Source organism: Salmo salar, chromosome 21 (assembly GCF_965601325.2).
Source record: "Salmo salar chromosome 21, fSalSal1, whole genome shotgun sequence".
NCBI classification, from domain to species: domain Eukaryota; kingdom Metazoa; phylum Chordata; class Actinopteri; order Salmoniformes; family Salmonidae; genus Salmo; species Salmo salar.
Window position 1 is genome coordinate 14,746,777 of NC_138311.1, and position 18,143 is coordinate 14,764,919.

Consider the following 18,143-nt stretch of genomic DNA (forward strand, 5'->3'; position numbering starts at 1 on the left):
TTATGATATTAATATAATATTACTGTATGCCATAGCTATTGATTATTTGCAAGCTGACATGTTTCTCACTGTAAGATATGTGTCTCTTGCAAGATGTGTTTCTTTATCCACACTCATCATTTTTCTCCTACAGAACCCCTACTATGGCTGGAGGGTTATTCTCTATTGACCGGACATATTTTGAAGAAATAGGCACATACGATCCAGGGATGGACATTTGGGGCGGAGAGAACTTGGAGATGTCTTTCAGGGTGAGTGATTGATAATAGAGGGCTGAGCTCTGCTTGGTTATTATCACAATGAATGTGGCGTGTGTTTGTGCGTGCATGTGTGCGTACTTGCATGCATGTTTGTTTGTGTGTGTTGTGTGTGTGTGTGTGTGTGACCTCTTGCTGTTGTGTGTGCAGATCTGGCAGTGTGGCGGCTCTCTGGAGATTATCACTTGTTCCCATGTGGGTCACGTGTTCCGAAAGGCCACCCCTTACAGCTTCCCTGGTGGCACGGGTCAAGTCATCAACAAGAACAACAGGCGATTGGCCGAGGTGTGGATGGACGGCTTCAAAGACTTCTTCTATATCATATCACCAGGTACGCTATCACGCCTCCATTTTAATCTGTTGTTGTCTCTCAGCGGGTGGGAATGCATATGGACTGGTCTGGGAATGCAGACCTGGGTTCAAATACTATTTGAAATCATTTCAAAAGCTGGGTTTGATGGAGTTTCTTGGCGCAATGGAACCAATAGAATTAGAACTCCATGCAATAGAACTCCATGCAGACTAAAGCAAACGGTAAAGGGATTTAAAATATTTAAAATAGTAGTTCAACACATCTGATGGAGTGGCAATGCCTATGGCCTCAGTGTAAATCGCTGAGTTCAAAGGATGTACTTTAAGTGTGGAATCAGTCCATGCCTATCATGTTGGGTATAAGTGGCATGTGGGTAGTTGACGTGAGGCCCCTGTTTTTTGTCCATGATGTCTAACACAAATATAACTTCCCTTAAATTGGCTAAAATTGTGATATAATAGTCAAATCTTTTGAGTAAATTCATGCAGTGTATAATTTGTTTTCTTACGATTTTGAACCAAACGTGGCAATTGTCCAGTGGTGTGACTGTCCCAGGTAAGGTTGTGGAACTTTGAACTTAAGTGATTTAATGAACAAATGAACAAAATTCCATTTGCCTACTCTTTTAGTTATAACACAGAAGTTTATTTCAAGAAACAATAGTCCCCAATTCTATTAATGATATTTCCGAATAGTTCTGATTGATTACATGTTGTCCCTAAAAGCAATGTCCACTTGGTGTGACATAATTCTGTGATTAAACAACAAGCCAGCATTTGGGCACCATGGCACTGGGGAGGGTTCTCTTGAAATGAGCACATGGCCTGAACAGATTGTAAGCGTTATCAGAATTTTTTTATCAATATATTGCACCTCTGCCATTGTCGTAAATGGGGTCAGTTTCTTAGTCCTTTGGTGTGACGCCTTTTGAATGTATACAGTGCCTCTCGGAAAGTATTCAGAACCCTTGACATTTTCAAAATGTTGTTACGTTACAGCCTTATTCTAAAATTGATTAAATTGTTTTTTTCCCCCTCATCAATCTACACACAATACCCCATAATGACAAAAGAAAAAACAGGTTTGTAGACATTTTTGCAAATGTATTAAAAATGCAAAACTGAAATATCATATTCACATAAGTATTCAGACCCTTTACTCAGTACTTTGTTGAAGCAGAGATTACTGCCTGGAGTCTTGGATATAACGCTACAAGCTTGGCAAACCTGTATGTGTGGAGTTTCTCCCATTCCTTTCTGCATATCCTCTCAAGCTCTGTCAGGTTGGATGGGGAGCGTTGTCCTGTACAGCTATTTTCAGGTCTCCCCAGAGATGTTAGATCGGGTTCAAGTCTGGGCTCTGGCTGGACTACTCATGGACATTCAGAGACTTGTCCCGAAGCCACTCCTGCATTGTCTTGGCTGTGTTCTTAGGGTCGTTGTCCTGTTGGAAAGTGAACCTTCGCCCCAGTCTGAATTCCTGAGCGCTCTGGAGCAGGTTTTCATCAAGTATCTCTCTGTACCTTGCTCCGTTCATCTTTGCCTCCATTTAAGAATGATGGAGGCCACTGTGTTCTTGGGGACCTTCACTGCTGCAGACATTTTTTGGTACCCCTGCCTCAACACAATCCTAATCTCGGAGATCTACAGACAATTCCTTTGACCTCATGGCTTGGTTTTTGCTCTGACATGCACTGTCAACTGTGGGACCTTATATAGACAAGTGTGTGGCTTTCCAAATCATATCTAATAAATTGAATTTACCACAGGTGGACTCCAGTCAAGTTGTAGAAACATCTCAAGGATTATCAATGGAAACAGGATGCACCTGAGCTCAATTTTGTGTCTCATAGCAAAGGTTCTGAATACTTATGTAAATAATGTATTTCTGTTGATTTATTTTTAATACATTTGCTAAAAATTCAAAAAATCAGATTTTCGCTTTGTTATTATGGGGTATTGTGTTTAGATTGCTGAGAATAAAATAATATTAAGTTCATTTTAGAATAAGGCTGTAACATAACAGAATGTGGAAAAGTCAAGGGGTCTCAATACTTTCCGAAGGCACTGTTTATCCATATATATTTTTTCTTATAAAGTAGAAAAAGCAATGAAAACATGTTGTGGTGAAATCATATATGTTTACTGTTAACAATGAGGCCCATATTGGAGCATACTGCCTGAGATTTCCAATGCTGTGACAGCGTTTTTCCCTTGGTGTGACATGATGTGTCACACCAGAGTACCAGTAAAAAGTTTGGACACACCTACTCATTCAAGGGTTTTTCTTAATTTTTTACTATTTTCTACATTTAAATTATAGTGAAGACATATCTATGAAATAACATACATGGTATCTTGTAGTAACCAAAAAAGCGTTAAACAAATGAAAATATATTTTAGATTCTTCTAAGTAGCCACCCTTTGCGTTGATGACAGCTTTGTACACTCTTGGCATTCTCTCAACCAGCTTCACCTGGAATGCTTTTACAATTGTCTTGAAGGAATTCCCACATATGCTGAGCACTTGTTGGGTGCTTTTGCTTCACTCTGCGGTCCAACTCATCCCAAACCATCTCAATTAGGTTGAGATTGGGTGAATGTGGAGGCCAGGTAATCTGATGCAGCACTCCATCACTCTCCTTCTTGGTCAAATAGCCCTTACACAGCCTGGAGGTGTGTTGGGTCATTGTCCTATTGAAAAACAAATGATAGTTCCACTAAGCGCAAACCAGATGGGATGGCGTATCAATACAGAATTCTGTGGTTGCCATGCTGGCTAAGTATGCCTTGAATTCTAAATACATTTACATTTACATTTAAGTCATTTAGCAGACGCTCTTATCCAGAGCGACTTACAAATTGGTGCATTCACCTTATGATATCCAGTGGAACAACCACTTTAAAATAGTGCATCTAAATCTTTTAAGGGGGGGGGGGTTAGAAGGATTACTTTATCCTATCCTAGGTATTCCTTAAAGAGGTGGGGTTTCAGGTGTCTCCGGAAGGTGGTGATTGACTCCGCTGTCCTGGCGTCGTGAGGGAGCTTGTTCCACCATTGGGGTGCCAGAGCAGCGAACAGTTTTGACTGGGCTGAGCGGGAACTGTGCTTCCTCAGAGGTAGGGGGGCCAGCAGGCCAGAGGTGGATGAACGCAGTGCCCTTGTTTGGGTGTAGGGCCTGATCAGAGCCTGAAGGTATGGAGGTGCCGTTCCCTTCACAGCTCCGTAGGCAATCACCATGGTCTTGTAGCGGATGCGAGCTTCTACTGGAAGCCAGTGGAGAGAGCGGAGGAGCGGGGTGACGTGAGAGAACTTGGGAAGGTTGAACACCAGACGGGCTGCGGCGTTCTGGATGAGTTGTAGGGGTTTAATGGCACAGGCAGGGAGCCCAGCCAACAGCGAGTTGCAGTAATCCAGACGGGAGATAACAAGTGCCTGGATAAGGACCTGCGCCGCTTCCTGTGTGAGGCAGGGTCGTACTCTGCGAATGTTGTAGAGCATGAACCTACAGGATCGGGTCACCGCCTTGATGTTAGTGGAGAATGACAGGGTGTTGTCCAGGATCACGCCAAGGTTCTTAGCACTCTGGGAGGAGGACACAAGGGAGTTGTCAACCGTGATGGCGAGATCATGGAACGGGCAGTCCTTCCCCGGGAGGAAGAGCAGCTCCGTCTTGCCGAGGTAAATAAATAAATAAATCACCAACAGTGTCACCAGCAAAGCACCATCACACCTCCTCCTCCATGCTTCATGCTGGGAACCACACATCCAGAGATCATCCGTTCACCTACTCTGTGTCTCACAAAGACACGGCGGTTGGAACCAAAAATCTCAAATTTGGACCAAAGGACAGATTTCCACAGGTCTAATGTCCATTGCTCGTGTTTCTTGGCCCAAGCATGTCTCTTCTTATTATTTCTCTCCTTTAGTTGTGGTTTCTTTGCAGCAATTCAACCATGAAAGCCTGATTCACGCAGTCTCCTCTGAACAGCTGATGCTGAGATGTGTCTGTTACTTGAACTCTGTGAAGCATTTATTTGGGCTGCAATTTATGAGGCTGGTAACTCTAATGAACTTATCCTCTGCAGCAGAGGTAACTCTGGGTCTTCCTTTCCTGTGGCGGTCCTCATGAGAGCCATTTCTTAATAGCGCTTGATGGTTTTTGCGACTGCACTTGCAAGTTATTGTAATAATCCGGATTTACTGACCATGTCTTAAAGTAATGATGGACTGTCATTTCTCTTTTCTTATTTGTGCTGCTTTTTCCATAATATGGACTTGGTCTTTTATCAAATAGGGCTAACTTCTGTATACCACCCATACCTTGTCACCACACAAACTGATTGGCTCGAACGCATTAAGAAGGAAAGAAATTCCACAAATTAACTTTTAGCAAGGCACACCTGTTAATTATTTGAAATGCATTCCAGGTGCCTATTTCATGGAGCTGGTTGAGAGAATGCCAAGAGTGTGGCAAGCTGTCATAAAGGGTGGCTACTTTGAAGAATCTCAAATATAAAATATTTGTTTAACACTTTTTTGGTTACTACATGATTCCATATGTGTTATTTCATAGTGTTGAAAAATTCTGTATTTTTTGTTTAACCATTATTTAACGAGGCAAGTCAGTTTACAATGATGGCCTACCAAAAGGCAAAAGGCCTTCTGTGGGGACGGGGGCTGGGATTAAAAAATAATAATACAGGACATTTCAAGTTTGTGTAATTAAAAGGAGTACACTTAAAATACTTTAATGAGGCTGATGTTTAGAACTAATGTTTAGATGCATTTTTAGTCAGAAACTTCTGAAAGTGTCATTGATTATGTTTTAACAGTAAAATTTGACTGCCTGTTGTGTATTGTCCATCGGCATGACATAATGTCCTATGGGGTGACGCCAACAAATGCAAGGGAAAAAATATTATTTTTATCTAGGTTTAGTGAAATTACTGTGAATCATACCCAAAATGTAATAGTGAGACACTTAGTTATCATCATTATACAAGGAAATTGTATTTCATTTGAAATGCAAGAATATGATCAATGATTTAAAGACACAAGTCTCTAAATAATGAGTCAAAATATTTTTCTTGTTTATTTTGGAATCATTAAGCCATTTTAACATTTTGAGTTGTTTAGACATAGTTTATTGACACTGTTTTTTTTACTTTAATTTTAAAGGAAATGATTATACCCACGTATTTATGTGGGTTCTGAAACGAGACTGCTCATGCCGTTTTGCATTCACCACATGACTAATTCCCCTGCTTACACACACAGAATACAAAATATTTGCCTATATTGGCTAGTGTAGCCTCCTATGCCAATACTATGCGTGTAAGTCAACATAAGACCTATCATTATGTCTTATAGGAATATCCTCCAGATTCTTCATTCCACAGTCATTTCCTCATTACTGTATGTTCTTCAGGATATGGTCATTTCTCCTCTGGACTGTACTGTATGCCATGAGCTCTGTAACTAGATTATATGTAACAAATTGGTTTCAAAGGGAAGCAACCTGTACATTGTCTCACTGAGTCTCATGTCTTCACTCTACTGTTCTTTGCATTCGTCTTCCATTGAGTTTTGATGTTGCTCTTGATGTGCAGAACAAGGCATTTGATCTTTTATTCATTAGAAAGCGTTGTACTACTGTAGGTATCTTTCAAGACTGGTGCTTTTCTGAACTTGCGTTCACATATTCATGCGAGACGTTGTTTGACATGGGTTGGAGGATCTCACGGGAGACTCGGAACAATGCTGTCACCACAGCTCAGTATTAATTTGGCTGCCTGAGCCAAGTAATGTTCTAGGATCCTCAAAAAGTTATACAGCTGCACCATCGAGAGCATCTTGACTGGCTGTATCACCTCTTGGTATGGCAAATGCACCGCCCTCGACCGCAAAGTGCTACAGATGGTGGTGCGGACAGCCCAGTACATCACTGGGGCCGAGCTCTCTACCATCCAGGACCTCTATATTAGGCGGTGTCAGAAGAAGGCCTGAGAAATTGCTAAATTCTCCAGCCACCCAAGCCGTAGACTGTTCACTCTGCTGCCGTCTAGCAAACGGTACCGGAGCATCGGCTCTTGGACCAAAAGGCTCCGAGACAGCTTCTACCCACAAGCCATAAGACTGCTAAATAGTCCGGGTAACCATTTAATTAACTATCTGCACTGACCCTATCTTGCACTGACTCTATGCAAGCTCACAAGACTATACTGTACACTGAGTGCACAAAACATTAGGAACACCTGCTCTTTCAATGACAGACAAACGAGGTGAAAGCTATGATCCGTTATTGACATACACTCAACGAATTGTATAAGGCCATAAGAAAACAAGAAAATGTTCATCCAGAAGCGATGCTCCTAGTGGCCAGGGACTTTAATGCAGGGAAAATTAAAGCTGTTTTACCTAATTTCTACCAGCATGTCACATGTGCAACCAGAGGAAAAAAAACTGTAGACCACCTTTACTCCACACACAGAGACACATGCAAAGCTTTCCCTCGTCCTCCATTTGGCAAATCTGACTATAATTCTATCCTCCTGATTCCTGCTTACAAGCAAAAACTAAAGCAGGAAGTAGCAGTAACTCGCACAATGCTACACTACAGGACTGTTTTGCTAGCACAGACTGGAATAAGTTCCAGGGTTCATACAATGGCATTGAGGAGTATACCACCTCAGTCACCGGCTACATCAACAAGTGCATCGACGACGTCGTCCCCACAGTGACTGTATGTACATATCCCAACCAGAAGTCATGGATGACAGGCAACATCCGCACCGAGCTAAAGGCTAGAGCACTAATCCGGACGGTCAAAAGTAATCCCGCTATGCCCTCAGACGAACCATCAAACAGGCAAAGTGTCAATACAGGACTAAGATTGAATCCTACTGACGCTCGTCGGATGTGGCAGGGCTTGCAAACTATTACGGATTACAAAGGGAAACCCAGCCGCAAGCTGCCCAGAGACGCGAGCCTACCAGACGAGCTAACTTCATGGTGTTCTGGACGACTGTGTCATCACGCTCTCCATGGCTGATGTAAGCAAGACCTTAAAACAGGTCAACATTCACAAGGCCACAAGGACGTGTACTCAAAGCATGCATGGACCAACTGGCAATAGGTCAGAAACCCGGCAGTGTGGTGCCAGGACAACAACCTCTCCCTCAATGTGAGCAAGACAAAGGAGCTGGTTGTGGACTACAGGAAAAGGAGGGCCGAACAGGCCCCCATTAACATCAACTGGGCTGTAGAGGAGCGGGTCGAGAGTTTCAAGTTCCTTGGTGTCAACATCACCAACAAACTATCATGGTCCAAACACACCAAGACAGTTGTGAAGAATGCACTACAACACCTTTTCCCCCTCAGGAGACTGAAAAGATTTGGCATGAGTCCCCAGATTCTCAAAAAGTTCTACAGCTGCACCATCGAGAGCATCCTGACCGGTTGCATCACTGCCTGGTATGGCAACTGCTCTGTATCTGACCGAAAGGCACTACAGAGGATAGTGAGTACGGCCCAGTACATCACTGGGGCCAAGCTTTCTGCAATCCAGGACCCCTATACTAGGCGTGTCAGAGGAAGGCCCCACAAATTGTCAAAGACTCCAGTCACCCTAGTCATAGGCTGTTCTCTTTGCTACCGCACGGCAAGTGGTACCGGAGCGCCAAGTCTAGGTCCTAAAGGCTCCTTAACAGCTTCTACCCCCAAGCCATAAGACTGCTGAACAATTAATCACATGGCCACCCGGACTATTTACATTGACACCCCCCCCCCTTTGTTTTTACACTGCTGCTACTCGCTGTTTATTATCTATGCATAGTCACTTTACCCCTACCTACACATTGACTCGGTACCGGTACCCCCTGTATATAGCCTTCTTATTGTTATATAATTTTCTTCTTTTTATAATTTTTTAAACTTTTTTACTTAGTTTATTTAGTAAATATTTTCTTAACCAACAATGCAGTTCAAGAAAAAGAGTTAAGGGCTTGTAAGTAAGAATTTCACAATAAGGTCTACATCTGTTGTATTCGGAGCATGTGACAAATACAATTTGGTTTGATATCACTTGTTAAATCCACTTCAATCAGAAGTATTTTTAAGCCTTGAGACAATTGAGACATGGATTGTGTATGTGTGCCATTCAGAGGGTAAATGGGCAAGACAAAATATTTAAGTGCCTTTGAACGGGGTATGTTACTAGATGCCAGGCGCACCGGTTTGAGTGTGTCAAGAACTGCAACGCTCCTGGGTTTTTCACGGTCAACAGTTTCCTGTGTGTAGAAGCTAGAAGCTTCTGATAGGCCTAATTGACATCATCTGAGGCCTACCTTCAAACTCAATAGAAATCAATAGAAATCAGCCAAGACCTCAGAAAAAAATTGTAGACCTCCACAAGTCTGGTTCATCCTTGGGAACAATTTCCAAATGCCTGAAGGTACCACGTTAATCTCTATAAACATCATGGGACCATGCAGCTGTCATACCGCTCAGGAAGGAGACTCATTCTGTCTCCTAGAGATGAACGTACTTTGGTGCGAAAAGTGCAACTCAATCTCAGAACAACAGCAAAGGACCTTGTGAAGATGCTGGACCTTGTGAAGATGCTGGAGGAAACGGGTACAAAAGTATCTATACCCACAGTAAAACGAGTCCTATATCGACATAACTTGAAAGGCCGCTCAGCAAGGAAGAAGCCACTGCTCCAAAACTGCCATAAAAAAGCCAGACTACGATTTGTAACTGCACATGGGGACAAAGATCGTACTTTTTGGAGAAATGTCCTCTGGTCGGATGAAACAACAATAGAACTGTTTGGCCATAATGACCGTTGTTATGTTTGGAGGAAAAAGGGGGAGGCTTATAAGCCGAAGAACACCATCCCATCCATGAAGCACGGAGGTGGCAGCATCATGTTGTGGGGGTACTTTGCTGCAGGAGGGACTAGTGCACTTCACAAAGTAGATGGCATCATGAGGAAAGAAAATCAGTCAGGAAGTTAAAGCTTGGTCGCAAATGGGTCTTCCAAATGGACAATGACCCCAAGCATACTTCCGAAGTTGTGGCAAAATGACTTAAGGACAACAAAGTCAAGGTATTGGAGTGGCCATCACAAAGCCCTGACCTCAATCCTATAGAACATTTGTGGGCAGAACTGAAAAAGTGTGTGCGAGCAAGGAGGCCTACAAACCTGAGTCAGTTACACCAGCTCTGTCAGGAGGAATGGGCCAAAATTCACCCAACTTATTGTGGGAAGCTTGTGGAAGGGTATCCGAAACATTTGACCCAAGTTAAACAATTTAAATACTAATTGAGTGTATGTAAACTTCTGACCCACTGGGAATGTGATGAAAGAAATAAAAGCTTAAATAAATCATTCTCTCTACTATTATTCTGACATGTCACATTCTTAAAATAAAGTGGTGATCCTAACTGACCTAAGACAGGGAATATTTACTAGTTTTAAATGTCAGGAATTGTGAAAAACAGAGTTTAAATGTATTTGGCTAAGGTGTATGTAAACGTCCGACTTCAACTGTATGCAATGAGTTGTTGCTTGTGTCTGTTTGGAGTGATTATGTGTTATCATCTTTGCTAAATAAATACAGAAGGAATGTGGAAAGCCTACTTGAGCGCGTGAGAAAAGATGTGTTGCCTCAACCTCTCTGTAATCTCACTTTTAATGGATGATGCGATGGAAGCTATTAAATCATTCTGAATTGATTTCGACATCCCAGTAAAGACAGTCGAAAGTTCCATATGTTCAGCAAGTAAAGCATCGTGATGTGCAATTACCTCTGCAAGCTCCTTGTAGTTTTCCTTGTTAGCAGAATTTTCCCTCTTGTCGTGTCCTCTAAAAACCAATTCTTGCATGCCCTAAAATACAGTGGTGTCGATAAACCACTTGAGAACATCCCTGTTTTTCTTACTTTCTCACTTGAAGACGCAGATCTTCGTCCGTTGCATTATCGAAGCAGCTTTTTCCCAGAAGCTTGAATCTGATGTGGGCATTTACCGTGCATTCGGGAAAGTATTCAGACCCCTTGTTTTATTACAGCCTTATTCTAAAATGGATTAAATTGTCCCCCCCTCCGTATTTTAAAATTGATTAAATTGTGTCCCCCCCCTCAACATTTTGTTTTGTTACAGCCTTATTCTAAAATGGATTAAATTGTCCCCCCATTCCCCCTCGTGAGTCTACACACAATACCCCATAATGACAAAGCAAAAACAGATTTTTAGAACATTATGCAAAAACACAAACTGAAATATCACATTTACATAAGTAGTCAGAACCTTTACTTAGTACTTTGCTGAATCACCCTTGGCAACAATTACAGTCTCGAGTCTTCTTGGGTATGACGCTACAAGCTTGGCACACCTGTATTTGGGTAGTTTCTCCCATTCTTCTTTGCTCTCAAGCTCTGTCAGGTTGGATGGGGAGCATCACTGCACAGCTATTTTCAGGTTTCTCCAGAGATGTTAGTACAGGCTCTGGCTGGGCCACTCAAGGACATTCAGAGACTTGTCCCGAAGCCACTCCTGCGTTGTCTTGGCTGTGTGCTTAGGGTCGTTGTCCTGTTGGAAGGTGAACTTTCGCCCTTAGTCTGAGGTCCTGAGCGCTCTGGAGCAGGTTTTCATCAAGGATCTCTCTGTACTTTGCTCCGTTCATCTTTCCCTTGATCCTGACTAGTCTTCCAGTCCCTGCCACCGAAAAGCATCCCCACAGCATGATGCTGCCCCCACCATGTTTCACCATAGGTATGGTGCCAGGTTTCCTCCAGATGTGATGCTTGGCATTCAGGCCAAAGAGTTCCATCTTGATTTCATCAGACCAGAGAATATTGTTTCTCATGGTCTGAGTCCTTTTAGGTGCCTTTTGGCAAAGTCCAAGTGGGCTGTCATGTGCCTTTTACTGAGGAGTGGCTTCCGTCTGGCCACTACCATAAAGGCCGGATTGATGGAGTGCTGCAGAGATGGTTGTCCTTCTGGAAGGTTCTCCCAACTCCACAGAGGAACTCTGGAGCTCTGTCAGAGTGATTGTGGGGTTCTTGGTCACCTCCCTGACCAAGGCCCTTCTCCCCCGATTGCTCAGTTTGGCTGGGCGGAAAGCACTAGGAAGAGTCTTGGTGGTTCCAAACTTCTTCCATTTAAGAATGATGGAGGCCACTGTGTTCTTGGGGACCTTCAATGCTGCAGACATTTTCTATGCCTCGACCAATCCTGTCTCGGAGCTCTACGGACAGTTCCCTCGACCGCATGGCTTGGTTTTTGCTCTGACATGCACTGTCAACTGTGGGACCTTATATAGACAGGTGTGTGGCTTTCCAAATCATATCCAATCAATTGAATTTACCACAGGTGGACTCCAATCAAGTTGGAGATGCATCTCAAGGATGATCAATAGAAACAGGATGCACCTGAGCTCAATTTCTCATAGCAAAGGGTCTGAATACTTATATAAATAAGGTATTTCTGTTTTTTTTTAATACATTTACGAAAAATTCAAAAAACCTTTTTTCACTTTGTCATTATGGGGTATTGTGTGTAGATTGATGAGGAAGACATTTAATTTAATCCATTTTAGAATAAGGCTGGAACGTAACAAAAGGTGGAAAATTCAATGGGTCTAAATACTTTCAGAATGAACTGTATATGCTCCCAGCTTTTGTTTTGCTGTTTAGCTAAAAGATCGATGTTCTTCAGGTCACTGTACTCAGACTTTCCAAAAAGCAGGCAAGGCCAGCAATATAGGTGGCTTGATGAAAGGCTCCCTGTTAACCAGCTACCCTTTTGATACCAGTTGGTATTGAACGCCCTCACCTTTTCATCCTTCTTCATGAAACTGATCTCAGGCAGAGGTCAACCCTTGGTTTTAATTCCAACCTTTTCTGTGTACCCCAGAGAATGAAAGGGGTTCTTCAACAAAAAGTCAACAAAATTCTACCATTCTACCATTCTGGCGGCGAGAACTGCATACTCACGTTGTTGGCTAGCTAGCTACTGCCACTTGCTACTGAATTTAGCAAGGCAAATTGAAATGAATTGGACTAACTGGACACAAAAATAAAGCCAAGAAAAGAAAGAAAAGAAGAAAACTATTTATATAAAAGTATTTATAATCTACTTCCTCCGTCTCCTGTAATTTGAAGAAACTAATTTGAATTGAATAATATCCTAAAAATGCTCAACTCTCACTTTTCACTCTCAGTCTCTATCCATTAATGTCACCAACTAACTAAGCTTCTCAACACACAGAACCCCTGATAATGCTCTGCTGCACAATTCCAATACAACACACTCGGTTCATTCTCCGATCCTAAACTTATGATTGGATGGACAACATGTCAGTTCATATTGCAAAAGCTTTGATTGGTTGGAGGTCGTCTTCCAGAAGTGGTCATAATTACCATGTAGGTCAATGGAAGGGGGTGAGGCCTACGAGCCTCCTAGGTTTTGTATTGAAGTCAATGTACCAAGAGGAGGACAGAAGCTAGAGTGTTGTTGAAGTTTCTATAGACCTTTATTGCAAAACAGTGTGTTTTAATCAATTATTTGATGACATTAATATATTTAGTATAGTTTTATCTAAAAAAAACATTTTAATGTTTCACTATTTTTATTTTTATGAAATTTCACAGAAGAGGATGATCCTCTCCTTCTTCCTCTGAGGAGCCTCCAGTGGTGTAGACTAGAGGCAGCCATTAAATATGTAATGATGGATAGGTCCCTCTAGTGTACAGCTTTGGCAGTGCAGTCAGACAATAGATGCCAGAGTACTAAGTCATTGGTGTTTCAGCCACAGCTGCCACACCCACCAACCAAATGTTGTTTCTTGTAAGCAGTAAGGGCTCTTGTTGTCTTTAGCTGATATTTCAATGCATGTGTCCCTGTACTTGCACCAGGTGCTGTATGTATCAATCATCTTAAAGTAACGGGCTTATCTAGGATCAGGTCCCCTCTGTCCATGCATCATAATCTCAAATGTAAAAACTGATCCTAGCTTAAAAACTGATCCACTACTAGTCTGACATGCTCGATACACATGTCTCCGTGGTCTTGGTTTGTGTTGCAGGTGTGGCCCGGGTGGGCTATGGAGATGTGTCCTCTCGTAAGGCCTTGCGTGAAGCTCTGCAGTGCAAACCCTTCTCCTGGTACCTGGAGAACATCTACCCCGACTCTCAGATCCCCAGGCGATATTACTCACTTGGTGAAGTATGAAGTATTTCAGATACTACAGCCCAATGTACCTCTCATGACTGTGTATGCAGGCCGAATGGTACTCTATTCCCTATATAGTGTACTACCTCTAACAAGGGCCCATAGTGAATAGGGTGCCATTTGCCCTACTTCTCTTTAAAGTAAGTCGGGGATGATAACTGGCGTCATCGGTTTAGTTGTTGACCCAAACCCAAGCATAGGCTAGAGTTAGCTAACAACATTCTAGATAACAGGTTAGCATGAGGCAAAGATGGGAATGTTCTTAATAACATATGCCAATAAAAGAGGAAGGCCATGATTGATAGAGAGCATGTTAAATTATGTGACGGGTTGGAGAGTTTGGAGAGGAGGTTGTAATCCCCAAGTTTAATTCTGCTGAGGCGCCATGATTTTACAGCCTACATCCAATGTACTGCGGTAAAAGCTGCCTATGGCAGGGAACTGCAGCAGTACCCTCAGTCTTCCCTTTCCTGGCCTCCCGTCTGTTCCATGATTAACTCACTCCACAGCACACCGCACACATCCCACTTTTAACAGCTCCAGTCATTAGCTTTTATATCATTTCATTATGAACGCTACCATTCCTGCACAGTAAGCACGTTATACAACACCTAGCACATAGAGCATGCCTCTAGGAGTATATTAGTTAGACATTAGATGGCTCATTGGATTATGGAATCATTAAATAGGAATTTGGGTTGGGAACATGGATCACAACAGGTCTGATTTATGCAGTCATTTGCGTTGCTAAGCAAGGTCCCGCATTATGAGTTACATCACCGGTGAGGTAATGAGTTTAGATTGCTAGTTTTATTGAATAGTAAATATTGAATTCGATTTGACATCTGGGCAACAGATTTTGTCACCTGGAAATGATGTGCCAGTGTTAGATGAGAGGGATTTAATTTCTTCCACCTCTATAAGCAGTAGCTTTTGTTAGCTGTAAATATGCCAAGTTGGATTGAAGGATGGTAATTATGAGTAAGTATGAATCCAATGTTGAATCTCTCATTTTATTCCTTTCTACCCCTAGATCAGAAATGTTGAAACGAACCAGTGTGTGGACAACATGGGCAGAAAGGAGAACGAGAAAGTTGGCTTCTTCAACTGCCATGGCATGGGTGGGAACCAGGTAAGGAGACTGCAGTAGAGAGCAGAAAGAGCAGAGAGCTATGAACTTGGTTGCAAAATACCTTTCCCGTATTTCCTAGGTTTTCCAGAAATCCTGGTTGGAATGGAGAGAATTAGCAGGAAATCCAGAATCCTCCAGCCAGGATTTTGAAAAAATTACCAAACTTTTGCAACCCAAGGAGAGAGCTATGGACTAGTAGATACAGTAAATGTCTTGTTCTCTCTGCTAGGTGTTTTCCTACACAGCTGATAAGGAGATCCGGACGGATGACCTGTGTCTGGACGTGTCTCGTCCCCATGGCCCTGTGGTCATGCTGAAGTGTCATCAAATGAAGGGGAATCAGATGTTTGAGTATGATGCAGAGGTAAGATCAAATTCAAGACTCCTCCTGTACTGTGTGAGTCATGACAGGAGTGTGATAACTTGTGATTATGATTTTTTTTAGATTATTTTATTTAACCTTTATTTAACTAGGCAAGTCAGTTAAGAACACATTCTTATTTACAATGACGGCCTATGGAACTCCCAATCATGGCCGGATGTGATACAGACTGGAATCTAATCAGGGACTGCAGTGACACCTTTTGACCGCTGCGCCACTCGGGAGCCCACACACCTATGCCACACACTGATTGTCCAGAGTCATTTCTGCACTATTACATAGGAAGATATTTCATGTGTATAATGACACACCTGTACAAATACATCTATAAATCTTCAAAAATTGTAGGATTATTTTAAGCCACCAGATGGTGCTACATGTCAGGTGTCAGGCTTCCTGTCAAATCCTGTACAGTAGCCATCATTCTGTAGCTCAGTGCACATTGCAGCCCATAATATTCCCCATTTATTAAAATGTTCTTCTCTCATGTAGTATGTTGGCAAGTGGGAATATGATTTTGAGATAAGCTTTCTGACCTGGTGCTCGTGAATGTTGTCATCTAGTCGATGTAGACAATGTATAAGTCCTGTCTTTGGTAGGTAGTAGTATCTTGTTCTTAGTGGTGGTAAGGCCTGTATGTTTTTTTCCCCCAGTAGTCTACAAAGTCCTCTGTGAAATTGTGTTAGTAGTTTATAGAAGAGTTTAGGTTAATGCTCTGGGGAATGTGACTCGTTAGCCAGACCTGTGGACTGAACAGACTCCACTGTCCAGTTATGAGCCTAATGACGTGTGTCCCACATTGCACTATGTCGACTCAGACATAGAGTTGCAAAATTCCAGTAACTTTCCAAAAATTCCCTGGGTGGAAGATTAATGGAAAGTTGCTGGAATTTTGCAAGCATATTAGACACTACTGAATGGTCCATGATATTACAACAGATTTGTTTTCATTTCAGTGATCCAGGACTTGAGTACACTTCTAGATATCTCCATAATATTTATATCATGCAAATCATCTATGCCAGTACAAGTGCCATTTTAAAGTGCATCAGACTTTGAAACAAGCACAGCATACTATCACAGCATACTATCACAGCATACTATCACAGCATACTATCACAGGATACTATCACAGCATACTATCACAGCATACTATCACAGCATACTATCACAGGATACTATGACAGCATACTATGACAGCATACTATCACAGCATACTATCACAGCATACTATCACAGCATACTATCACAGCATACTATCACAGCATACTATCACAGGATACTATGACAGCATACTATGACAGCATACTATCACAGCATACTATCACAGGATACTATCACAGGATACTATCACAGCATACTATCACAGCATACTATCACAGGATACTATCACAGGATACTATCACAGCATACTATCACAGCATACTATCACAGCATACTATCACAGCATACTATCACAGCATACTATCACAGGATACTATCACAGCAAATACAATAAAGCATATACATTCCCACAGGGAAACTGTAGCATACAACAATTGTGTATTCTCAAAGCAGCCTTAATATTAACAATTCATATCGTTATATTTCTTCCACTGGGACCTATTCATATGTTTGAGTCCTTGGGCGGGACGTCTAAGCGTTTTTTCCCCAAAAATTTGTGATGGAAAAACGCTTTCAGAGTAAAATTAAACAACTAAAACCAGATATAAACAATGTAAAAAATGATGCTATATATATTTTTTTATAATATCGTCTTTGAGAAATATCAATCACCAAAATAAAAACTAGACAGTCAGGGAGAATTTAAAATTCAACAACAATTAACTTTGCATAATAACAAAATATATACTACTAAATAACACTGCATTAGTGTAACATCTGCTTCCAACTCACACCCTCAAACTCATAGAGCCCCTGAACGCAGCTCACTTTCCAGCCCACTTTCCAGCTCACACTCTCAAACACGTAGATCCCCTGAACGCAGCTCACTTTCTAGCCCACTTTCCAGCTCACACTCTCAAACACGTAGATCCCTTGAACGCAGCTCACTTTCCAGCCCACTTTCCAGCTCACACTTTCAAACACCTACATCCCCTGAACGCAGCTCACTCTCCAGATCCCAATCACCTGAATTATAATTACCTGTTCACACACCTGTATGTCATTATCATGCACTATTTAATTCAGTTCTGTGCATCCCATCACTGTGAGGTATTGTTTGTTTTGTGACACGTCTTTCAGAGCTCTGTTTTTCCATGATTTACTCCTCTCGTGTATGATAGTTTTTGCCTATTCCCTGCCTGTACTTTAGCCTATCGGATTTTCTGTTATCTACCTATTGCCTGCTCTCCCGAACTATGTTACTAGCCTTTTCCCTGCCTGTACTGTTGCACTTTTGGACCCCTGTGTATGACCTTCTGCCTGCCCCTGGACCCAGCTACCTGCCTCCTCCTGTGTATGACCTTCTGCCTGCCCCTGCCCCTGGACCCAGCTACCTGCCTCCTCCTGTGGTCCTTTACAAATAAACAACTGCTGTGCCCTGCGCTTGAAACCAGCTCTCTGTCTCCCCTCGTGTTCATTACAATTAGCCATGGCAAAATACATAGAATTGCAGAAAATTTGCTTTAAAACTGCAACATTTTCTCTCAGCTCCATTGCAGAATATGTCGAATCGCATTCAATTGTCTTTGAAACTGGAACATTCTCTCTCAGCTTAATAGCAAAATGTGTAGAACTGCAGGGAATTTGCTTTAAAACCGGAAAAATGTGTAGAATTGCAGGAAATTGGCATGAAAAAATATATATCTCTACGAGGGC

At 42.1% G+C, this 18,143-nt stretch overlaps 1 protein-coding gene across 2 annotated transcripts in view; it reads left to right on the plus strand.

Annotated features, from left to right (window-relative positions):
• The window catches only part of LOC106581824 (polypeptide N-acetylgalactosaminyltransferase 13), an 84,647-nt gene that overhangs the window by 45,999 nt on the left and 20,505 nt on the right, over positions 1-18,143 (plus strand). Inside the window, exons 7-12 of one of the 2 annotated variants that reach the window (XM_082966978.1) lie at positions 134-251; positions 408-588; positions 13,664-13,803; positions 14,843-14,941; positions 15,171-15,305; positions 17,764-17,911. In XM_082966978.1, the coding sequence (XP_082823104.1) occupies positions 134-251; positions 408-588; positions 13,664-13,803; positions 14,843-14,941; positions 15,171-15,305; positions 17,764-17,787 (697 nt within the window). In that variant the 3' untranslated portion in view covers positions 17,788-17,911. Of the gene's footprint in view, positions 1-133; positions 252-407; positions 589-13,663; positions 13,804-14,842; positions 14,942-15,170; positions 15,306-17,763; positions 17,912-18,143 lie in introns of those variants that run through there. The other variant, XM_014164205.3, reaches the window with a different exon arrangement.